Source organism: Gymnogyps californianus, chromosome 11 (genome assembly GCF_018139145.2).
Source record: "Gymnogyps californianus isolate 813 chromosome 11, ASM1813914v2, whole genome shotgun sequence".
In the NCBI taxonomy this organism is placed as follows: domain Eukaryota; kingdom Metazoa; phylum Chordata; class Aves; order Accipitriformes; family Cathartidae; genus Gymnogyps; species Gymnogyps californianus.
In genome coordinates, this window is record NC_059481.1 from 10,537,121 (window position 1) to 10,562,467 (window position 25,347).

The 25,347-nt window shown below is 40.9% G+C and overlaps 1 protein-coding gene across 1 annotated transcript in view; it reads left to right on the top strand.

The window, feature by feature from the left end:
* The window catches only part of MYO5A (myosin VA), a 105,257-nt gene that overhangs the window by 21,104 nt on the left and 58,806 nt on the right, over positions 1 to 25,347 (top strand). Inside the window, exons 3-5 of the mRNA XM_050903006.1 lie at positions 462 to 633; positions 6,391 to 6,535; positions 23,326 to 23,482. Of these exons, the coding sequence (XP_050758963.1) occupies positions 462 to 633; positions 6,391 to 6,535; positions 23,326 to 23,482 (474 nt within the window). The remainder of the gene's footprint in view (positions 1 to 461; positions 634 to 6,390; positions 6,536 to 23,325; positions 23,483 to 25,347) is intronic.

Consider the following 25,347-nt stretch of genomic DNA (forward strand, 5'->3'; position numbering starts at 1 on the left):
GTAGCATTTTTTCAGTTTGTGTTCTTCATGGTGTTCTGCCAACATTCTCATGTCATATTACTGTGTATGAAGCTGACTACAGACTGATGGGAATCCGCTTCCTCTGTCTGCTCCGCTCACGAGGAAAATAGTATGGAAAAACTGGTTAGATTTATGATATAATGTATTTTGTTTTGTTTAATAAAAAGATTTGGCAGCAAAAGCAAGGGATTTGCTTAAGTAATAGTCTAAAAAGATGATATCTCTTTACGGTTGCCTGTTATGCATATAGAAAACCCTTTTGGAAAATTTTAAATTATGTTTTTGGAGAAAGAACTGCTAACTCAAATCACCAGGTAATTTAAATCTTGCATTGTGTTTTTGTAACTTGGGCAAGTTTTGCTGGGAAGAATGGTTGGAGGGACTGAATGAAGAAACCTAAACACCAGCTCTTTCAACACGTGTTTCCATTTGATTTTCAGGACCTAGAATATTGCCTAGATCCGAAGACGAAGGAACTCCCGCCCTTGCGAAACCCTGACATACTTGTTGGTGAAAATGACCTCACAGCGCTCAGTTATCTCCATGAACCTGCTGTTTTGCACAACCTCAAAGTTCGATTTATAGACTCTAAACTAATCTATACCTATTGTGGCAAGTACTGTCTTTTCATACCCTAATCTTTACAGAGAATGCCCTAGACAGGCAAAGGAAAGTTGATTATTGATATGTCTGCCTTTAACTTAAAGTCATTTAATGATAGGGCATGTTGGGCTATTCTTATGGAAGGCGCTATGTTTGTGGTTAAGTGCATCAAGTAGACTTGAAAGTATTAAGGTTCAGAGAAAGTTGACTTCGCTGTGTGTTCCTCTAGCTTCCCAATGGACTCTGTTTATAAAATGTGTATTCAGCAATTTTAGCTTGCCAATGGGATTCCTGGCTGGTTGGTGTTCCCCTTAGGCTTGCTTAGATAGGCATGGGCTGGAGGAGGGCTTCACATGGTGCAGATGCAGGAGGCTAGCCTTGCTGTTTGGTGGATTTGTTGCCCAGCTATGATTGCCTGTCTCTGCATTGAGCTCCTCCATCTCTGTGTGGAAGATACCAGTTTATTTTCTTTTTCATGTTATCTAATCAGTGCAACTATAGGAGTGAATTTGTAATAGTGCATGAGCCAATGCTTGTCCGGTCACAAATAGGAACAATCTTTGTTTTAAAAATACCGTTTAACTCACAGTAGAGGTTACCCGAAGTTGTAATTGCCTGTGATATTTTCAGATGGCCAGAATGGGGAGAAGTTACTTTAATGATCACTTTGCCATAAGTGCGAAATTGCAGCTGAGTGGTCTATTTTAAAGAAACATTGTGAGATAGTTGAGGCTTAAAATTTAGATTTCATGCTTCTGGGCTTTTTTCTCTGTGTGCTTGTGTTTCTTTTAAATCTCAGTGTTTAGTCAAAATACATTGCTAACTTTTAATATAACCTTTCAATATACATAAACTTTGTAAATTTTTCAAATATTTCTCTAGTTTATCTGTACTTTGGACGTTGTGCTCGTGCATAAGAAACAGTTTAAGTCATTAGTGGATTTTTTACATTTTAAGCTGAGTAAAACAAAACATAACGTGATGATGTGATTGCTAGAAACCAGATATTGAAAATTTCCTTCTCGTAATTGTCTGATTAAGGCAAAGACACATTTTTCCAGTACGTGTAGTCAAATTTATCATTTGCATATTCATTGTAGCCCAGTTTATGCCAGCAGAAAACATGCCCCATGATTTCTTTCTTAATATCAGTTTCACTTTGTCTCTAATCAGACTTTTGTAGGACAGTCCCAGTTCTTGGTATCGCAAGCCAGAGTATACTGAGCCTTCTTGATGTTATCATATGTTATTAGACTTGCTGTTTAGAATTTCATTGTACTTTGCGCTGTTTTGCAAACTATAGAGTAGGGAAGTCATGTTGCAAGGTGGCCCTTGACAGATATCAGCTAATCATGGCTGCAGGTATCTGAAGGAGGAATTTGTGTTCTGCAGCTGAAGGCCTCGTCCTGTCCTGGTCTCTGCGTATGGACTATGCCAAGGGTCAGATTTTCCCCCTTCTGGTCACTGTTACAGCTCCACCCATGGTGATGGGTATGGAAAGCTAAGGCAACCAGCATGTTAAACATGTTGTGATGGACAGACTGCAGGCGTTAACATCCTGCCACATTTTGCTCACTCCGGCTATTCCTAATCTGCGGATGCTCAGCAGAGTGCATCTGCTCCCAGTCCTGCTCTCAGCAATGTCCAGACCACGGCAGACTGAATCAGACTTTGCCACCCTCTGCTTGCAGTCAGCCTTCATTCCTGTAGGAGTGGGAGATGATTCATACCCACGTCTCATCCCATCATGCGGTCAGAACATGACTAGAGGCACAGAATAATTTAGGTTGGAAGAGACCTCTGGAAGTCTTCAGTGAAGCTCCCAACTTAAGACAGGTCTGACCAGATCAGGTTGCTCAGGGCTTGGACCAGTCAAAGTATCTGAGTATTTGAGTATCTCCAATGATGGAGATACCACAGCCTCTCTGGGCAACCCCTGCTGAGGGTGCATGTTCTGGTCGCGGCACTGGGAAACCACCTCAGTTCCCCCAGTTTAGACATTGTCTGTGTTTCTCTCCCTAGTGCTCCCACGGCAAAGCTCTTGATGGGGGAACGTTTTGTGAAAGGGCTTTTGTGCAATCGGAGTCTCATGGCCTGAGCTTGTAAGGCGTTTTCAGTCTGAGTTTCGTGGTCCCGTGCCTACTGATACCACCATACCCCTCCCATAAGACAGCCTGCCTGGTTTGTGTTTCGGCTGCTTGCAAACATGCTCTGTGTTCAGCATCGTTTAAGAGGCTTTCAGAAGGAATGTGCTGTCTGCTAGTTCTGTTTTGCTGTGTTTGGGAAAACATGTTGTTTTCATGTTTTCCCTCATGCAGCTTTAGTTGTGGGTTTGGCTGGTTTTATAGTTTCTCATCGGGCTGGAAGGCCTTTAGCTCTTCATGGATGGGTCTGCCAAAGGGCCTGGGATGGTGGAGCTTGGTCGGCTGTTTTGCTTCCAAACAAGACTCAAGTGATGATTCTGGGAGCTGCGTGTGGGTTTATTAGAAACATGTGGATCCAATAGTGTGGGGGTTCCTGGTGGTCAAAGTGCGGGTGAAGGAGGTTTAACACTATCTGGTGACCTGAGGAATGCAGTATGCTGTGGATTTATTAGTTTGGGATGAAGGCATATGTATGTTATGTTATAAGCTAAGGAAAATAAAGTTGACCTGTCGGCCTTTAAAAACCTGATCCTTTGGCCACAGACATTCACCTTTCAAACTGTTCTTTCAGTTCCCATCCTGAGTACAAGTTATCTACCGTCTGCAAAGATTATTGCCTTAGAGCTCTGCCTGTGGAAGGAACTGTATTTGCCTCCTTAATCTGACTCCCACATTAGCCAGGTTAGTTTAAATACCCCGTGAAGGTGGTTTGAGCTAACCCAGCTGATTCAGCCCGAAGGAGATTAAAAACACTTTAATCCACCAAGAGAATTACAGTAACATTATTCTCAACCAGCAGAACTAGAACTGGGACAGATGGATGTCCACGGCCCTAGAAATGAATTCAACCATGCTGTCTTAGTGTAATATGTCAAATAGATATTAAATTCTTTAAAATTTCACTTTGAAGTCATCCAAACTTTTAAACAGAAAACCTCCTGATTTCTTAATTTCAAGTCAGCCTTTCACCAGCAATTCAGAGGTGATTTATAACTTTGCTTTACTGTTGGGAATGTGAAATGAAGAATTAATGAAGGAAGTTGAAAAGTTACAAAGGAAACTTTGAATGCTTACATGGAAAAACTGCTATGGCTGTGATGAAAACTCAGTGAATACTGCTGGTTAGTTCAGATATAGAAGTACTGCCTGCTATGCAGGAGAGCAAACTTTAATTTAAATTAATAAATTATTTATGTTAATATCCTGTTTGTCCACAGATGGGTGAATACGTTCAAGATAAAAGAATTAGATACACTTATTTTGGGTATATATAAGAAGAATGGCAAAAAGAGTAGCTAGAGATCAATTTAGTGTAATTGTAGGAACGAAAACACACATAAGTCTGATTTGGGAAAGGCTGTGATATTTCTTAAAATAGCAGTATGATTTAGTGGAGATGAAGAGAAGTTATATGTAAATTAATCTGGATTATAGTCCTGTGAGACAGACTGATTTAAAAGTTCCATAGAAAGCATATAATTCCTAACGCACTTGTTCTGGATATTTCCGGATGGTAGTTGCTTGTTGATTTTACAGATCACTACTGAAGTTAAGTGATTTAAGGTGCTGGAGACTTGTCATGGGGCTGCTTGTTTTGAATTCAAGGGTTTATTTTTGCCAAGGTAGCCAAAAGCAGGAGGGAATTGTCTGAAGCCTCGCACAGCTTTTTTTTAATGTCTCTTTGATGGACTTGCAAGCCTGGGAGGCTCGGCTCAGCGGCGTGGCCTTACTTAACTTTTTACTACTTTTTTGCAGTTACAAAGGACAGATGTTAAAAACTGACACCAAAAATATTCCTCGAGTCTGCTAGTAATGAGGTCCCTTCCCCTCCCTAACCCCTCTCATTTTTTGGCTCATCACTACAGCATTAGAACTTGGCATAAGTTTTTATAGAGACTTTTCACTCGAGCCCCTGAGTCATTTCAGTGGAGTCATGGCTGATGGAAAAACACTGACTCTACTTACATGGGCGTGTCTAGATTTAAAACTTGCCGTATATTTGACGAAATAGATCGAGGTCTCTCAGATCTCTTAGTGAAAGATATTTTATTGTTGTTTAATGTTTTTGCTATGGTTTGTGCTTGATCTATAAATGCATGACAGGATTTAAAAATGGGATGATGCTCCCAGCAGCAGTGCCAGACTGTAGATGCTTTCACTTCCCTTTTCCCAGCTTTTCCATGGAAAATTTCTTAGATAGACGTCACACCACTGTAATCTGCACAGAGCAGAGGGCTGGGATCTGCATTGAGGAAGTCTGTGTGTGTGTGTGTGTGTGTGAATTTCTGAGTAAATTTAGAAGTGAGTTGAGTGCTATGGAAATGCTTCTGGTGCAGGTTCTTCAGGGATGGTTTGTCCAAGGAGTGTGTGTAGCATGCTTCCTATAGTCACTATGCAGCCATCTGCACCTGCATTCTTGCTTTTAGGCACCAAAATATGTATGTAAGAAGAAATTCTATTTTTAAAATGGTGACAGTTAAAATTAGAGTTTCTTTTTTTTCCCCTTATCACATTGTCAAGGTGAGGAGGAATTGCCATGTCAAGAGAGCACAGTTTGCCTGACACGGCTGGGTCTCACGTGGCAGTGATCAGTGTTTTCACCCCTTCACGGAGCAAATAAGTGTTCCCTATCCATTGTAAATGCTGCAGGAGAGAAAGGTATACGTAATCTTTGTCAAATCATCCCTGTGGGCAGAGCAATCCTCATTTCTCATGAAAATCATACCAAAAGCATTTGAGATCGCACTTTGTGCTTAGGAAGGATGTATGGAGTAAGACTTAAGTTTTCCTGTGTGGGGAGAGTAAAAGGATGGCATGAGTTTTGAAATGCTGTAGTAATGAGTGGTGTTAAAAAAGGCAGATATGTGTTTAATTGGGATGGAAAAACTAGAAAATGGAAGGTGTAAGTAGTTATACACACAGATGTATGAGATGAGGGTTTTATGGTGCCTTCTAGAGTTGTAATTACTTAATTTCCTGACATGACTGTGTACCGCTGTATATCAGCCCTATGAAATATGTCTACATGTATTTTTTTTGATCCCTTTGAGCAGGAGGTTGTCCTGCCTGACTGGCAGAGATACCATGGAATCCAAATTACACCATGACTCTACTTTGTTGTTTGTTACAAAAACTGAAGATGTTATTCCTGGGCACAGCATAACGGCTGAAGGGTTAACACACTTCACATATCCAAACTGACGGTCAGCGAGGCCACGTAGTAGTTACAATTCACACATCACATTATTATTTGTAATTCACAGTAAAACACAGGGAAGTATGATGCACATTCATTGGTTTACTGCACTGAGCAGGCGGTATTTCAAGTCAACACACTCTGAATCTGGTTGTTTCATGCATGCTAGCTTTAGAAAAGGCAGATAGACAGAAAAAGTAAAAAGTTGTCCCTGATGTGTTTCCTAAAGCAGAGTAAAAGTAAACTCTTCTGATACTTTTTGTATGCAAAACTGTGGTCAGAATAAATATCTGTTGACATCAGTAGTATCAGATCCTTATTCTTCTCTAGTTAATATTTTCAGAAAGATTAGAACAATAGTTGGTTGTTTTTTGGTTTATTTTGAAACAACTATTAATAATTCCTTTTGTTTCATTTCCTTTGTAGGTATTGTCTTAGTTGCCATAAATCCTTATGAACAATTGCCTATCTATGGCGAGGATATCATCAATGCATACAGTGGCCAAAATATGGGGGATATGGATCCACATATCTTTGCGGTGGCTGAAGAAGCATATAAGCAGATGGCCAGGTTTGTAGACCACGAGTCTTGAATTCATTGTTTTTCTAAAAGGAATAAGACTTAAAATTTCTGGCTGCTGGCCTTCTCTTTAATTTATAGCTCATGAAATGTTTTGCAAGATCTGTCTTTTATCCAGTGTTTTAGTACATTTCACAAGAGGATAAGTTGCCTAAGTTGGCGAACAGTAAAGCATTATGAATGCCATGGAGATCATGGCCACTGACAAGTAACAGGAATAACCACAGATCTCGTCAGTATTTAGGTCTAAAACATATTTATATATGATACTGGCCACAGAAAAAAAATCACTTGGCTTATGAGTGCTATTATAGGCTCCTAGTCTTTTCGGTAAAGTCCCAGCTACGTAATCTGCCTGTGGCTGTTGTTGACTAGAATTAAGAGGGAGCAGAGGGACGACTGCGCAGAGTGACTGAAAACGATGTCTCTAAGGACACTGTAACAGCTGCGCAGGAAATCCTCATTTCTTTAAATATTGCATGAAAATGAACTTGTCACCCAAGGAGAGTGGTTATTAGAAACTTCTTCCCCTTCACCCCGAGAGCCTGCCAATTTGAGGAGCTTTTGAAATATTTCGTTTCTAGGATAAAGATTTTTTGGGGCTACTGTGTGGTCTTAGGTTAACAAGATGGTCCCTGGTATCATCACTAGTTAGCTGCAAGCTATTGATACAGTTTTCCTTGTTGACGATACAGCCCATGATCAAATTAATCAAGTAAAACAGTGGCAGATCTCTGGATTAATTGCGATGGTCCTCAAGCTGTACTGCAGGAGGGGGAGGCAAGGGGAGAATGGGTTGAAAATGGCAAAATGTTCATCTTTGAAATTAGCTATCTGTTCATTTAAGAATCCATATGAGAGCTAGAATGAATAAAATGCTCCATACAGTCTGAAGTTAGTCAGCTGCGTACGTGAACATGGTGATTCACAATACCCACGTAATAGATAATTTCAAAAGAAAACAGTACGGTACAGTGCAACATTTCATGACTTAGGGTAATTGCGAAATAGCCAATGTTTCAAAAATATACTATATCTGCACTGTTGAATGGCAGAGGTATTCGCCTTACTTCCTTTCTGCTAAGAAAATAGACGTATAATCTGGTATGGGAATATAAAGGCAAAACTGTGTATTATGACAGTCACATCTGCATCGTGGCTCTTTCAGTCTAGATCGCTGTTGTTTTACAGATTTAGATCACTGTTGTTTTAGACAGACTTACTACTCAAGTCCTTCTGAAGGCTCTACAAAATAAGAGTTTATTAGCCTTATTTTACATCTGAGGCACAGTACAGTGACCTGCAATTATGTGTCAGTGATGGATGTAATCCAAATTCCCAGAATTTTTGTTCTTCATGTTTACCAGTGGAAGTAAGCGGTTGGAGGGGGATCTTTCTCCACTGGCTGCCTCGAACCACTGTCGGAAGCGGGCTTACCTCTTACCTGTGTTGAAATTTCAAATTGCCAGATCGCCTGTATTCTGTGTGCTTGTTAGCTGAAGCCTGTGCAGTGGAGATTTCTATTGCCACCATCTGCATTCTCTGCTGTCAGAGGAGGACTCAGGGGGCTGAGATTTTGGCTAGAGTTTCTGCTGTGGTTTTTCCTTTTTGTGTTAATTGCCTGCTCTTCAGCTCTCGCTGCGCCCTCCAGCAATTCTGCTGTCCTGAATAACAACAAATAAGATGTGGTAGAAGTTCCTTTTTAAAACAAATGATGAGAAATTATATAAGTATGGAAATGTTCTTAAATAATCGTTTTGCATTAATGAATTAATTCCTTTGTGTGTCTACAACCTGTTATAAACAATTTGTTATTCTTTTATGAATAACTGACAGTACTTTCATTGGTGCAAAATGAAATCTGAGCACACAATGAAGATGAAAAAATTCCTCTACACTGAAGTAACAATTTCATTGTTTATTTAGTTTCCCAATGTTTGTTTCCTTTTCTCTCTCTCTCTTTTTTTTTTTTTTTTTTTTTTTGGCTTGTTTGTTTGTAAGAACTTTTTCTGTCATTCAGACATACTGAGTTTGCTCATTGGATTTCGTTTTCTAATGCTGTTTCCAATTCCTTAATCAGTTGTCCTGCCCTTTAACTTCAGTGATACTTTATACACTCTGAACAAATTGCCTTTTACTCCTGAATTATGAAGTTAAAGAAAAAAATGTGCAGGTTTACATTTCTGCAGCTGGTTATTTAAAAATGAAAATCAGATTGTCTGTGACTTTCATTAATGCTTTAATAATTGCATTGAATATTCATATGGTAGCTACTCATATGGCATTAATCTGCATTTATGCATGTAATTGGTGAGATTTATTTCTCTGTTGTTTCTAATCTTTCCTAACTTCATGTTTAAATGATCACTGGAATAATTAGTCATGATGCTCCTATCCATAAGGCTTCAGTGAGCTCTTCTAAATATTTACTCCTTAGGTGGTCTTGTTAATTTATAATTTAATGATTTAGAATTTGTTCTTGCCAGCTTCATTACTTCATCTGCTGTGGCTGAGAAACTCTTTCCATGTGCATGGTTGTAACTAAATGATCTCTGTGGTCTTCTTCAGCCAAAGGAAGTGCCCCATGACAGCAATCAGGAAAGCTGGTGATTGTACACTGAATATTTGCATTGCATCTTCAGAAAAAATACAGTGCAAAAATGCTGGCCACTGGTATGGCAAGGATGGAGCTCACATCTGTTTTGTGCACAAAAAGTGATATTCAGCAACTGCTCGGGGTTAATTGCAGTATAAAGCAGCACATAAAGATACCTTCGCTTGTGAAATTTTCTGCATAGAGAGAGCCAAATGGTGTGGTATGCGTGGGCTGTGAAGTGGTGTGCCCAGTTGGGCATCCGTTATGTCCTATCCGTTATCCCCCCCGCTCTCCCCTTCTATTTCCCCCCTTCTCATCTGTATCTTTGTGCCTTTTTCCTTTTCTCTCTCCATCTCCTACTGCTCCTCTGCACAGACTGACAGCTTCGTTTCCAACACCTTTCCTCTGCTGGGCCCAAAATAAGCAATGAACTAGTTTTACAACTGCATTTAAATTGTGTTGGACTTAGGGTTATGTATGCCTCATACTTACCGATAACTTTATTGATTTGGGTTGTAGGATCCTCCAGACGGCAGGTGTAAGGGTTCCAGAGCAGATCTCTTCCTCTGTCCGAGCGGGAGGAAATCCACCTGCGAGCGTGTCCCAGTGGGAGGGAGGGGGATCGGTCAGATGGGGACCTGTCTGAGGGGCTCCCCCCTGCCACAGGGCCTTTGTGCAGAGTGATTTGGGGGCTTCTGTAGTTCTGTAGGAACAGCTGTAATGAGCTGTGCTTTTGGAAGGAGCTGGGACCTGCCCTCAGAGGTCTCTCTGTTCTCACGGGTAGGCAATGTGTTGTTTGTGGATAGCTTGCTTCATCTGAGCAAATGTATACAGGTTCGGGACAATGTTTAAGGCAGACAAGCGATTTAAAAGGAAGTAAATTATTATGGAAGAACTTATTTTTGTCTCAGAAATATAAACCACAATGTCAGCACATGGGTATTTGCATGTGTTGAACCCTTTGAACTGCAATACATACCACTTTTGTAGGTCAGCATTTCCAAATTATTAACAAAAAAGAAGTTCAGTCTTCACGGTTACCCCTCTGTGGTAAGTATGAAAATTGAGGCAAAGCTTCAATTGGCAAGTATTTGATTTTATTTTTTTTTTTGAAAGATTACGACTTCTGTAGGAATCATAACCATCAGCAGGTGCAGCTCATTTTCTTTGTAATATTCACTAGAAGCCTCCATTTTTAACTGTATGGTTTGCAATAAGAGGAGATGTTGATGATTATACTCTTGAAACTGTTAAGAATTGCATTAATGTATGAGACTTACGATTATCAGTTTCCTAACACTATTAGGGAAAGAGGTTCTAAATGACTCTTACACGGGATCCCTTCCCCTGCCTGGTAAGGGTATATTGCAGTAATTAAGATAAAGCATTATCAGCACTTTGTTGGTCTGGTTTGTTCCATCTTACTTGTGGTTGATGACAGACACAGCGGAGTTCAGTGCTTTTTAATTTAATAAATTAACTTGGAGATTTCCTTCTGATTAATTAGTAAAGTTTTCTAGCAGAGTGCAAGCTGAAAGTAATATTTGCTGTCCTGGTTTCGGCTAGGATAGAGTTAATTTTCTTCCTAGTAGCTGGTATAGTGCAGTGTTTTGGATTTAGTAGGAAAATAATATTGGTAACACACTGATGGTTTTAGTTGTTGCTAAGTAGTGTTTATACTAAGTCAAGGATGTTTCAGCTTCTCATGCCCAGCCAGCAAGAAGGCTGGAGGGGCACAAGAAGTTGCGAGGGGACACAGCCAGGACAGCTGACCCAAACTGACCAAAGAGCTATTCCATACCATATGACGTCATGCCCAGTATATAAACTGGGGGAGGTGGTTGGGAGGGGGGGATCGCAGCTCGGGAACTAACTGGGCATTGGTTGGTGAGTGGTAAGCAATTGCATTGTGAATGACTTGCTTTGTATAGTCTAATTCTTTTAGTATTACTATTGTCATATTATTATTATCATTATCGTTATTTTTCATTCCTTTCTGTCCTATTAAACTGTCTTTATCTCAGCCCACGAGGGTTTTTTTTCTGATTCTCTCCCACATCCCACTGGGCGGGGGGGGAGTGAGTGAGCAGCTGCGTGGTGCTTAGTTGCCGGCTGGGGTTAAACTACGACATTTGCAAACAGAATTACATACTGATGAGATCCCTATAAAACTCAACGAATACCAGGACAGAAAGCAACAGTGTTTAAAGCATCAATCTCCAAAGTTTTGCTTTTTCTGTTTGGACGAGGTATAATGATTTATTCAATGTTAGCGTGTATCTTTTTTCATTAAATTACCTTTAATAAGCAGGCTGCCTCTCTGTTTTGTCAGATTTTCGGCATGTGTCTGATGGCTCTCAGCTACAGGAAGATTGTTTTCTATCAGTTTTTGTTCAAAAGGAACCTTAGTGAGCTGTTGAGTAGGTCTTTTGAAAGCACCTTGACTGACAGTCTCCAGGCATCCCAAGATGATGTCCTCTTATAAACATGCACGTTTGATCAGCTGCTGCTTTGCTTCCGAGTATTTGATAAATAGATACTGTTCTTCCCTGGCAGAAGTCGGGAGGGGGATGATTAACAACTTTCCTGGTTTCGGCTGGGACAGAGTTAACTCTCTTAGTAGCTGGTACAGTGCTGTGTTTTAGATTTAGAGTGAGAATGATGTTGATAACACGCTGATGTTTTAGTTGTTGCTAAGTAGCGCTTATCTTAAGCCAAGGACTTTTCAGTTTCCCATGCTCTGCCAGCAAGCAGGTGTGCAAGAAGCTGGGAGGGAGCACAGCCAGGGCAGCTGACCCGAACTAGCCAAAGGGGTATTCCATACCATAGAACATCATGCCCAGTATATAAACTGGGGGGAGTTGGCCAGGAGGGGCAGATCACGGCTCTGGCATCGGTCAGCGGGTGGTGAGCAATTGCATTGTGCATCACTGTTCCCCCCCCCCCCCTTTTTTTTGTTATATTCCTTTTCATTACTATTATTATATTTCCTTTTTACTATTGTTAGTATTATATTTTACTTTAGTTATTAAACTGTTCTTACCTCAACCCACGAGCTTTACTTTTTTTCCTTTCCTTTCCTCCTCCTCACCCCACTGGGAGGGGGAAGGGGGAAGCGGCTGCGTGGTCCTGAGTTGCTGACTGGGGTTAAACCACGACAACAACCCATCATGGATCTGCATCCAGTTATGAAATGAGAGCCTGCTGTGGTTGGTACTGTACAAACATACAATGGCCTTCTTTGACTTATGGCTTTGACATATGACTTTTTAAATGGAATGCGTACCTTGAAAAGAGATGGTACTTTTGGGGCTCTGTTAAAATTAGAATGAAAAGGGAAATTGTCCTTTCTGGTGAGAACAGATGATTTTGGAATAGTCTCTTGTACTTTGGGTCTGACATTTTATGATGTTACGGGTACAAGACAGCAGGTGGGATAATCAACTTGATGTAACATCAGCGACCTACTTGTCTGAGCAGTGATTATTTTTAGGCAACAAAAGGGTTAAGTATGGTCGTAGCTGGAAGCTAGAGCTCGTGTGAGGTGTTCTGCTGGTAGCTAAGCAATGAGCTTTCCTAAACTATTGCAGGAGTGACCTCTGACTAATCCCTAGATAAATCAGTTGCATAGTGCTGGCTCATCTTTGTGCTCCTCTGGAGTGCAATCTGTCATGATTTTGCAGCATGTGCTGACCTCAGTTTTCTTCATTTGTATGTGTCGAGAGATGTTACCATCAATTCATTATCTTTTCACCTTTTGCCATTTTTACAGTCAAGAGCTGTGTTTCCTGGATACAATTAAAAAGGCAAGTGGTGCGATTTGTTAATTAAAAAAAAAAAAAAAAAGTATGTCTGCTGGTTTTGAGAGTATTGCAGAATGTTTTTACCAAGCTGTTGTTGAAGAGGACCAAAAGATGCTTAAGAACTTGAAGTGTTTCAGAGTGGCTGAGTTCGCAGCTGGAACAGACTCAAGAGAATTCAGGTTATGTATAATAGTAACATTTCACCTTCGTTTGGCACTTTCCATGAGCAGATCTCAAAGTCCTCTACAGAAGAGATCAGTATCATCATTTCCATTTTATAAGTTGAAACAGACATGGGGAGTGGGAGAGCGACTTTGGCGAATTCACCAAGGCAGCAAAAGCAGGACATAGAGCCCCTGAATCGAAAATCCTGATCCAGTGTCTGATGACTTGATCACACCAGCTTGACAATAAAATATGTGACAATAGAGTATGTAATTGATAGTGCAGCAGTTGAATGGGTTTCCTGGTAACATTCTCCCAAAGCTAATTTGTTTTCAATAGACAAAAATTAACATGCTATATTTTGCATGCCTTCATTTCCTGCAGCGTTAAGGGGTGTCTGTGCCAGGTAACATATATTGCATAGTAACATTTGCTTTCACGGAAGGCTTCATGTGTTCCAGGCACTTTACAGGGATTCACCAGTCTGTCTCCCCTAATACTGGTGTATCAATTTCTGCTTGTATAGAAGACAAGTAAGGCAGAGAAGGTGGGCTGTGGCCATGCCTGGATCAGCCCAGGGTTGGTCCCAGGCACTGAGCTTCCAGCCCCCAGTCCTGTGCTCAGAATGTCCTCTTTTCTCCAGTGGCTAAAGATGAAGTCAGTGAGAAATGCTGCTAGGCTTAAAAAAAACAGTTAAACTGGAAATATATTTAGAAATTTGGTTAAAGAACATGGTTTGTTGGACTAATGTTTCATACCGATTAAAAATGAATGATTTTACAAAGAATTAATTTACTGCTTAGTTGGGAGCAATTGTGACTCAAGGTGCAGCTGACCAATTCTGAATTGTTAATGCGTGGCGTCTGTGAAGACCGGGATGTGTCAGGTCAGAGCATGTTAGATCCAGATAGTCAAAATAAACCGATGGGTACAGGGTGTGCAGGTGGAACAGACCAAGAAATGTGGCTGCTCTTCTGTGCAAGAAGTGACGCTTGCTCCTGGGGCATAGCGCTAGTAACTCACATTTTCTTTTCTATTTTTTTCCCCCCATCACATCGCCACAGAATGGTTCAAAGCACTTTTGTCTCTAGTAATAATCCTTAGCGCTTACATAGGACTTTGCACATTCTGGGCGTTTTATAAAACTTACCTTGTTAATCCACACAACAGCCCTCTGAGGGTGGAAAAAATAATTATCTGTGTCAGGCCGCACCTTTTGGGATGTGCCAATGCAAGTGAATTTGGAGGCTTTGGCACTGGGAACACCGGGATGATGTGGCTCTGCGGGGAAGGAGCGGCTGTGCCTGTTGTGCAAAGGAGCACTGCAAGGAGGAGACTTTAAAAATGAGGGAAAAGGGTTTCCTGCAGTACAGGTGAAGGTAGAGTGCTGGGGTGGCATTTATCGGTGCTGCCTAGTTGCAGGGCAGACTTCTCCAGAGGAAGGTGACCTCCCAGGGAGGGGGGCTCAGCAGCTACATAAAGAGAATGGAAAGATGTGCTTGTGTTATGTGGCCTACAGGAAGCAGTTGGAAAGTAGGAGGACAAAATGGAGGTGCTTTCCCATCTTAAGGAGGCCAAGAGCCAAATCCAGAAACAGGGGATTACAGAACTTATTTAGGTATGCAGAGAACTTTGTGATTAAAATGGTTTGTTCAGAAGGTTGACGAAGGGCAAGATGTTGCCTCCTGCCCTTGATGTGAGAGGTGCCAGGAAGGCTGCCCGGACCTGGCCGCTGCTGTTCTCGATTGGTCGGAGAGCATTAGAAAACTGCTGAATGAATTCTTATTTATTTATTTATTGGACAGTTAAATTACTTCTATTTGAAAAGTAAATCCTGGGCCTGTAGAGTTGCCAATTTTTATAATGGCTCCTAACAGATGCTGCATACCCTGGGCTGAATTTCAAAGGCCTTTGTACTGAACAAGTGCTGCTAAACATGTACGGCCTTGTTTGCTGCCACAACACTGCGCTTAGGCAAAGGTGAAGCTAAATATATTGCACTGACTCATGTTAAACCTTCCAGGGCTGGTGGGTTTTACAGCTGCCTTCCATTTTAGGGTAAGTGTAAAAAGCAATTTTTGTCTTTTAGAAAAGCAAATAACTGTAACAATGGAAGCATCACACAAAAGTGGAGCACGATTGCCCAAAGAGTGAACCTGGGACCTACCCTGACAGGGGGCTGGGGAGGGCAGGTGTTGGGGAGAGCACAGGCTGGTGAGCTCTGCAAAAAAAATCCTTGTATGTCTCCCAAACCACACTTCGTGCTGAAAAAAGAAGAGTGTTCTAGGAAAAAAAATATGGACGTATTTTGGTTTCAAGTTTACGATCACTGGTATTTTTAGGAAACACTCTATTTATTTCAACATTTATTGAAGTCAGACCTGTTTAGTGAGCCTTCAGATGAGGTGTGCAAAATGTTATCATTTCATCTTATACCATGGATTTGTCCTTCTGTTCCTTTATTCTTTTCCCTGCGTTCGTCTGCTGTGCATCCTCTTTCCTATGTTAGAAGATGCCCAGTCCCTTGAAGACAGTGCTCCCTTTAGCCTGCTGGGGCTGGCCTTCTGTGGCTGGGAAGTTCCCTCCTAAATTTCTTAATAAGTTAATCAAGCTGCTTTCTGTGAAGCTCACAAAACATTTGATACTACAGAGAGCTCTTAACTTTATATTGATACCTGATGAAAGCCGATGGATTTCACAAGAAAGGAGTTTAAAATCTCTTCTGTGGGTAATTATTCTAAGACTGAATAAACTGTTTGGAACGGGTGGAGTATTAGATGTGTTTCTCTATTCCTATAACATCAGTACTTCTAAATTATTTGGGAACATCAATAAAGCTGTTACAATGATATTTAGCACTTCCACACTGCTATTATTTTCAGTGCATTGTGTAAACTTCTTTTACTTCATCTTATCAATGAGGAAGTTATTTGGTAAAATTTTCTGTGCTCTTGTTTTTGTTATAGCTGCCTCATGGGGGGGAAACTGATCTTTATTAAACAGCTTTGTTTAGTCATGCTCTCAGATACAAAGATGTGTGAATGTTCTGACTGTAGATGCTGCAGGTTATTTTGGTCGTACGCTGTTACAAATATGCAATGGGGATGCTGAGAGATTGATTGCAAAAAATAGGATGCTTACTTAGGTCAGAGTTATGTTTGCATTGCCGGAGACACTTAATCATGTCAGCTGCATGTATGTACGTGTATCCTTGCAGAGTTTGGAAATCTGCTTTATAGTGTAGGGTGTAAAACATGTCACTTAGCTTAAACTAGGTTTGTGTTGGTCCCTATGGCTCTCAGAGTAGCTGCAGCTAATGGAAGTACAGCAAGATTTCAAACATGCCAGCATTTCAGAATGAATCCTATCTGACCTTTCAGCAATGTCATTAGTTTTTAAGTTATTTTCTTGGGTTGGTTTTCCTGCTGCCATAATTCAGCTGTAAGATGGCATATCACTAAGTTCCTTATCTGTCTTTGATGAGCACAACACACATTGATGTTAGTGGTAATTATGTGTGTACGCTGAGAACAGGATCTATCCCAAATGTTCCCTGAGTCACAGGTTCCTTCCCTGGGAGTTTGTGTCAGGTTCTTTGATCATTCAAAATTCACTGTGTTGAAAATGTAAAGCAATTTCAGGCTTACAAGTCTACCTTATTACCACAGAACTGCAGTAGAGGAACAGCAGTGAGATAAAGCAGACCAGACTGTCACTGCTAGACTAAATAAAAGCTGTTTATTGTGTTCTTGTTCTTGCATTGAAGCAGTAGGAGATTTCAATGTTTGAAGATTGCAGGATCAGGCCTTTAGCAGCAGTTTGTGCTGTTTTGATTTAAATAAAAAATGAAACTGTCATATGCCATGGGGTTGGTGCCCTTAGCCGTAAGCTAAACCTGTTATTCCAAAAGAAAAGAAGAAACCAGTAGCAACTCCACAAAAAAAAGGCAGTAGATTTAGTTAAACCTCTTAGCACTGGGGCAGTGAGGGGAGATGATGTCCTGAAGGTGGTGGCCTTCAAACCACCCTGACAAGAAGCTTCCTTAAAAACATCAGCACCTTGGCAGTGTCCTCAAGGTTAACAAACGTAGATGATTTAGGATCAAAGGCAAAGTAAGTGCTAATGTTCTTCTCATCAAATTGCCCTGTTATTTGGTCTCTTCATTTTATGGAATCTCATTCCTTATTATCCTTAATTAAGGATATCTCACTCTGATCTTTTCTGCCAATCTCATCTATGTTATATGGCATTGAGACAACTCAACTTTGAAGTAGCTCATCACAGGCAAGCATTTCAAAGTCCATATCAGAATCTTTTAAAATCAGCTGTTAATGATACACTTTTGCCAGATAGAGATGCTGGTGGCTTGGGTATGAATGGATTGATACGAATATTGAGGTTGATGTCAATAATTCTGTATTCCTTTTGTTTGTTTTCCCAGGCTGATGTTTGTGTGGTGTGTGTGCTTATATACATCTATCTGACGTTATTTGCTGTGGAGTCATGAGTCTGAAAGACAAGATCAAGTGATACATCGATGCATCAGTCACAGGAAGCAAAAAAACACAAAAACAATGTTGTGCTTTGATGATTAAATTGAATAGCTCTGGGCTTCTTTAATCCCCTCTGAAATGCTTATTGATGGATAGGTTTTTAACTGTTTTAGTGTTCCTGCTTCAGAGAGGGATTTTCTGTTGGTACAGAGGAAGAAGGTAAACAAAGATATCTGTAGGGATTTTTCAGTCTATATGTCTTGATTATCCTGATCTGTCTGGACAGTTTGCTATGGAAATAATGGCTGTGATGCAGTAAGCTGTTTTGGTTTTTGAGGGAACCAGCTTCAGTAGGTGTAGTGATCTTAAGGAATGAAAATTGTTTGAAAATTGACAACTCTGCCTTTAATGTTAGTGACTTTAATGTTTCATTTCTTGCACCGTTTTTTCTTTTTTGCCTCAATTTTTCCATTGGTCAACTGAAATCATTAAAAGCTGCCTTAGATAATGACAGCTATCCATGATTAGTCAGTGTTGTTGCAGCACTCTGTACACATTGAAGGTGCCCAGTGACAGTCTTGCTCTTGCTTCCACTGCAGCTGACAGCTGTGAGCTCATGGGAGTAGCGTTTCCTCCATTCTGAGCCCTTCTGAAAGCATCTCCCTTAGATTTCTATGAAATACAGAATTTAAAGTTAGTAGTAGTCAATGCTATTAAAAGTGTTGCATTAAGATATATGCACATCCTCAACAAAGGGTTTTTTTCATGTCTTGAAAACAAGATTATTTTTTTTTAAACCACTTTCTGGTTTCTTGTGCATTGTCATTTCATTCGTATTCTGCAAAACCCTTTTCTGCATGTAAGGTATCTCAAGTCAGTTTGCAGCACTCTTTTTTTTCCCCAGTGCTGAACCTCCTTTGAGCAGAAGCTATCTTCAGTGTTGAATTTTGCAGTGGTTTTTCAAAGCATAAAAAAACCCTGCTGAAATGTAGGTTGTAATCTCAAGCTTGCAGGAGTTAGGTGAGTCTACATCTGTTCTGTTTCAGCACTCTGACAGTGAATTTCCTCATAAATATATTGCCTGTCGACAGAATTTCATAGGTAAAGCAAAATTGTCTTTGAAATTTACCAGCCTATGCTCAAATCTGTTTCTGTCCTTTACCGGAATTATAATATGAAAAATCAGTGACATTTATTGCTCATTCTATGGCCATTACTTGTCATAAGGAGTGGAGTTGTGCATGGCTTGCATACAGCATCTGAATATTACCTTTCAAAATTAGACATCAGCATTATTTTTGTGATAGATAACACTATTTTAAATTATCAGTTGTTTATTCCATAGTGTGTTACTGTTCTTTTATTTGACAAGAAATAGCTGTTACCCTCACATGAGACTAAAGTATAGGCCTGAGAATGGATATGGAAGATTTCTGAATCGAGTCCCCTGCTACTGCAAACAATCTCAGCCTATCATTTCACATTTCAGCTTGTGAAATGTTTGGGCCTATCATCGTAAAACTGAAGTTTTATTTTGGTTTTGTCATTCCTTTATTCTTCTGCACTGTTCAGAAATGGCAAAAGCTGAATGTGATCCTGACCGATGCCTGAACATCGTACTTTGTGTTTCCGTGAACAGTAAACTGCTCCCAGTCAATCTGTTTCAGTCTGCTGGGGTTAAACACCTCTTTTCAAGACAATTTGGCTTAGTATCATATCACTATAATGTAGTTCTGTATCCTAGGATGCGATCGTTATCCACCTTTGGGTGAAAGAGGACTCTTCCACCTTCTTGTCTCCCAGCTTGCTTTCCCTCATTTCTCTTTGTAAAAACGTAATTAAAATGTTCCCTCCATTCAGAAGTAATCTTTATTTTAAAATCATCTAATTATGTGCTTTATTCAGAGAAAAAGCTCCAAGAAGATGAAGAAATATTGCATAGATAATGGATTGTGGCATCAGGCTGCAAAGTGGTGTCACACATAATGCTGTTGCCCTACTTACTTGTTTCGTTGGCTGAAAGTTTTAACTATACATTTTTTTTCTGACTGGTGACATGTTAAGTGCTCAAAATGTCAGGTCAAAGGTTGGGGACTAATGATTTAACTAAAAATAACTCCAAAGGTGTTATTTATACCTGAGAAAGAACTCAGGGTGCTGTTACTTGTGTTTTCTGGGGATTTTTTCCTTTCTTTTGGTTTGTTTTTTTGTTATTTTGTTTTGGTTTTGATGCAACCTGATTATGAAAATTTCATTTGGCATAAGCAGAGGTTATATTTTAGATGGACCATTGCTTGGCTTGATATCAAACCATTAAAAATAATTCTCACTGCCATTTCATGCACTGTCCAAGGTATTTTGATTCTATTTTACTTGTTATTTTCTTTTCAATGTGGCATTTTGTTTCTTTAAAGTTTAATGACATAAAAGAGCCCTCTGCTGAGCTGACACAGCTGCCTGGCAGGACTACCCCACCCTCCTTCTTGAAAGACTGAGTATCTTGCTGCCTGTGGTAGGACGTCCATATGCCAAGTCTTCCCTGGGGTTCTGGCAGTAACAGCTCATCCCCTGCCACTGTTGTGTTTGGGGTGTTGTGTTACACTGTCCTTTCTCCTTCTTCAAATGTCGAGTGTGATCTTGGGCGTTTTGTTGTGCTTTCCTTTCTCTCTGCCAAAAAGCAGAAAGAATAATATGCTAGAGGATGGTCACTCCAGTGTGTTAAAGCAAAACAATGGACTAATATACTTTTGAAGACAAGAGTGGCTCTGAGTGTGGATGGAGCGCTGGCAGGGTGATGCGAGAGGACTCCGCTGCAGACAATGAGTGAGCCCTTTGTTTCTCATGATTGCTGTAGCTGCTGCAAACACAAATATTCATTGCAGAAGAGATGGCAGCAACGTTTTCAGCTTGCACAGAGCCAGCTGTATCTTCTCTAGGTGAATTTATGAAAAGCGTACGTGTATATGTACTTATACAGTAATATAATAATGGATCCCTTATTCCTGAGCACATGAATGAGTGCTAAGGAGAAGAGTACGTCTTCGTATCTTATGACATGGGGGAAGGAAACTCTAGGCTAATTAGCAACAGTATTCTTAAGGAGAAATTATTTCAACCTCATTTTTCCATTACTGTCTTTGAAAACATGGAGCTCCCTCGTCTGCAGTGCTCTGAAGAGCCTAGTGTTTCCTACCGCTCCTGAGCTCCCGAGGAGGGACTAGGGACTGCAAAACCAGTGTGCACTTTCCACGTTCTCACACATGTCCTTCAGGGATGTGACAGTTAGAATGAGACACCTTTATTTTGATGTTCCTCTCTTGGCAACAGACTTAGTTTTTTGTTGACAGTTTTGTCAGAAGTCTGTAGTACTGAGGTTGCATTACTTTGTTTTCTGAAAGCCTTTTGTACTTTGGGAACTAAGCTAAAAATAAGCTTAATCATCAGAGGATACATTTCATAGGACTTGAGCTTCCCAAGTCTTCATATATTTAATGATATTTAATACATGAAGCAGAGCTGGTGATCTACAGATGAAAAGCTTGTTATGTTGTTGCCCATCTCCTGTGTTAGGCAGCTCCTGAAATCAGACCAGAAGTTTCATATTTTAGAATGGTATGGGGTTGTTTTTTTCTATTTGAAAGAGCACAGTAGGAATAAAAGAGACAGCAGTGCCAGTCCTGTGAAGAAATTGTTCTCTGTTTTTGACTCACTGCAGGAACTGTCTGTGTGAGAGGAAAATTGTTTGTTATCGGTTGTCCCATTTAAGTCTAGATGTTATGTGTCCGGTTGGACTTCTCCCACGTCCTTCCGCTGCTCTTTTTGGCCATGAGCATCCATATAACTCACGCCACCTCCTGATATGCAGAGCTACAGGCTGTCCCTCATGCACATCTATCTACCACCAGTGGACTCTGGGAGGGGGAATGGGGAAGAAGCAAGAGTGTTTCTTCGTCCTTTCCCAGCTGGAAATCTTCATCGCTATTGCAAGCCATCCCAGGCACCACAGACCTCCCTCAGGAGCGTGTGCAGCAGACTTGATGGCCACTGTAATGAGACGGGTGTTTTCATCTTCCTGTGGCCAAGGCTGGCATCTCTGGCAGTTCAGTCTTTGTAACCTGGACTACACACAACCCAGTATCAAGCTGAATAGTTATGCTTTCCCACAACTTTCCCACTGGGACTGACAGCTTGGTGTATGTGAATGTGTGAACTGTGCTGTAGTCATTCGCACCTATCGCATGTGTTAAATGGAAGTTGAGAACATAAAATTAGGTTGCTTTGATCTTCTTAACACTTTCCTATTAAATTTAAATCAGCAGTCAGCCATTTCAAGTAATTTCCTTTTACCAAAATGTGGAAAATTGCTTCAACTGATACATTCGTTTGGTTAAACGAATCCCACCTTGGCTCTCCTGGAGATGCGTGACATAACCAGAGGCTACTTTAGCCTACGTCTTTGTGCAGCACGAAGTAGATGCTGGAGTTGTGCTCTTATCTGGGGGCTTGGCGATGTTTTTTGAAGATAGGTAACAGCTTGAGAGTAACAAAGTGATCTGTAATTTAGCTTTGTAATTTCATCAGCAGCTTTTTTTTGACCGTCTCAGAAATAGAACCCCAGGTCTTCTGGAGGACCTTTAGGCTACAGAAACCACAAACAGTTTTTCCAAGCATATTTCTTCGCTTCCTCTGCGTAGCATTTACTGATGGCCTCAGCAGGCATTTGGAGGCCGTGCAGACTGTATATGTGCTGCCTGAACATGTGCGTGCCTGAAATTTCATTCACAGTTGCTGTGCTGTAAGTGTAGCCTGGTCTGGGGCTTGGCTATACTTTCTGTGTTCCAGCCCCAGCTCTGTAAAGCTTTGGGGTAAAATTTTATTCCTCCTTTCTCCACTTCCTAGTATGTAAGATAGAGTTAAGCTCACCCAGCTCATAGGAGTATTTTGACATATCATTCATTTTAACTTCTTTTGCTTTGGAAATAAAAAATACTGTATAAAGCATGTATGGTCTTTATTTTAAAAGTTTCAGTCTATATAAATGCTAATTTCTATCTTTGTTATTTTGTAGTGTGTTTATTAGTCATACAATTGGGGATAATGGATAGAGCCCTCTTTGAGATGGGAGAAAATTGTTTTAGTAGCAAATGGAGATTATTTTTTTTAAATGAGAAGAAATTACTTCACAACAAAGGGATCGTCTTCACTCCAGAGCTGCTATTTGTGTCCTGAACAGCCCTGCTTGAATTTTTCAGATTCAGAACAATTCTGGGAAAAGCTGGTGATTAGATAAGAAGGACGAAAGGTTTCTGTTGCTGACTCTGCTGTTGATTTCTCTATCTGTAAGATGGCATTAATGATCTTTACTAATGAGCACTGATAATTTAGTGGGGCACTGTACCGCAGACTCTGGATAGAAGTAGCTGCAGAAGCACGTAGTGAATAGTGGTAACAAGTACTTTACTGTAGCCAGGTTCTCTAGAGCAGCTCTGCTGGCTGGCTGGACTGTCACGGCAGCATCAGTCCTGACTGAGCATCCTGGCTGCAGGCAGTCCAATCAGCCATTCAGGCAGCTTGGTCACTAACAGCCTTGTTTCTGCCACATGCATTTACATTATTGCTGTATTGCTAACATTTATGGTGGAAGGGTTGTTGCCAAGTTGGGGACACAAAAAATAAGTGTCCTTGAGAGAACAGCTGGTAATTAACATGTCTCTTGTGTTTCAGAGATGAGCGAAATCAGTCAATCATCGTCAGTGGGGAATCTGGAGCTGGAAAGACCGTCTCTGCTAAGTATGCCATGAGGTACTTTGCCACGGTCAGTGGATCTGCCAGTGAAGCCAATGTTGAGGAGAAAGTCTTGGCCTCCAACCCCATCATGGAGGTAAGAGAGCTACTGCACTAACCCCCACCCTCCAGCTGCATTTGTTATTCTGGGGCTAACATAAGCATTCAATAGAGAGAGCAATCCATACTTTTTTTAAGGATCAAAGAACCTAGAATAAATATATTTCAAAATTTTGTTTTTTAATCCATTTACCAAGAGGTGCTTTAGGCATCATTTTGTGTAGTATTTATGAAAGATAGAGAGAAAATGGGAGGTAACGTTTCAGTATTGTTAATGTATTTCACATAACAAAGTAATTTTTGTATGAATACTGCTTTAAATCTGTTCAGCTTTGTAACACTGGTAGTTCCCAGACCGCTGGCCAGATGCAAGTGCAGAAGACTGCTTTTGTGTGTAAAATTCCGAAGAGGATTAAAACTTCTGGTCTTACCCACCGAACATGTACATCACACAGTGGGGGCAGGTAGATTATACTTTGAAGTGAAGAGAGTTGTTGACTAAAGCAAATGTTCAATTTGAGATGAAAAAGCAAAGTTACGTGGAATGCACACAGTTTCTTTCAGAGGGGAAGAACACGACAGAAGACATAATTTTGCTATAATTAGCTCAGACTAAAGTTTCAGTTCTGGAAATTTGTGTAACTAACTGTAGTCAAGTCCCAAAGCCGTTGGCTGGGGAGTGTAGATGCTGGCAGTAGACTGAAATAACATGTACGGTTCCCTCCTGCTTCAGGACCTCTGTTCTCTGAGAAGCTCAGGAGATGCTGTAATTCTGGTGTCGTGGCCAAGCATAAAACATTTCTTAGGCTCATCAGAATTGTTTTTTGTGTCTTTGCCTACCTGTGTAGATTCAAGTTATAGCTGAAGTTCTGGAACTACGTTAAATGATTCATCAGAGACGAAGTCTTGGGGGAATTCCTTGAAAGAAGTAGCACTGTCTATAGGCACGCACATGCGCGTGCCTATGGACAACCTAAGAAAATACTTAGGACAAATGATGCCTTGGTAGATGTTTAGCATGTCTATGCAATAGTGTAAAGTATTAGTAGATGGACACGAGTAAACGGCGTGTGCGCAGTGAAATGTGAAATGCAAAATGCTGCCATTGTTTTCTTTCTCAGGTATTTTTAAAAATGAACTATGTTTTATTCCTTCTTTCCTCCTGCCATGAGGAGTTCATGATACTCAAACTATAGCTGCCCCCATCACAGTTGTGTGTGTTCTGTCACAAGGTAATTGTGCCTGGTTTGCGGTGCTGTGTGCTGTTTTGAAACTGTTTTGTGGGATAAAACAAGCTGTGCCATGGTGGGCAGTGGGCTCTGCTGTTGAGGGATCCGAATGTCCAGCTATGGGAGGAAGCCAGGGGAGCTGAGACTTGCCTTGAGCTGCACCTACCCCAGCGGGAGCAGCCTGGGCCCTGGGGAGCAATGGCAATTTTGCAGCTGTGAGCTAATCCCAGAGTACTCCTTTCACTGCTCCAATGTTTGCAGTAAGTGTCATACCATCCTGGGCCACGTTCAGATTGGTGCGTGGCTAACAGGACCAGGGGTGCCGAACGCCCCTTCTGCCTTCCCCTGCGTACCACGGAGGTGGTACCTGGGGCCAGGCAGGCGGCCGCGTCCTCACCGCCTGTCTGCTAAGTGACAGCTACGGTAGGAGACTCTGCAGGATGGGCCTGTGGTTTGCTATTTGTTTGCTGGGTGAAATACAGACTGTCTACAGGTTTCCCTGTGCCACTTCTTTTGTTTGGTCTCAAAGCCTAAACCAAACATCCTTTTCTCTCACTCCTTGGACCCTACCTCCCAGTCAGTGGCCATCAGCTCACCACTAATTGTCTGATTTAATTTCCAAAGCAAGGAAATTTTAAATTGAGGACTACAAATGAACTTTCCATCCATACCT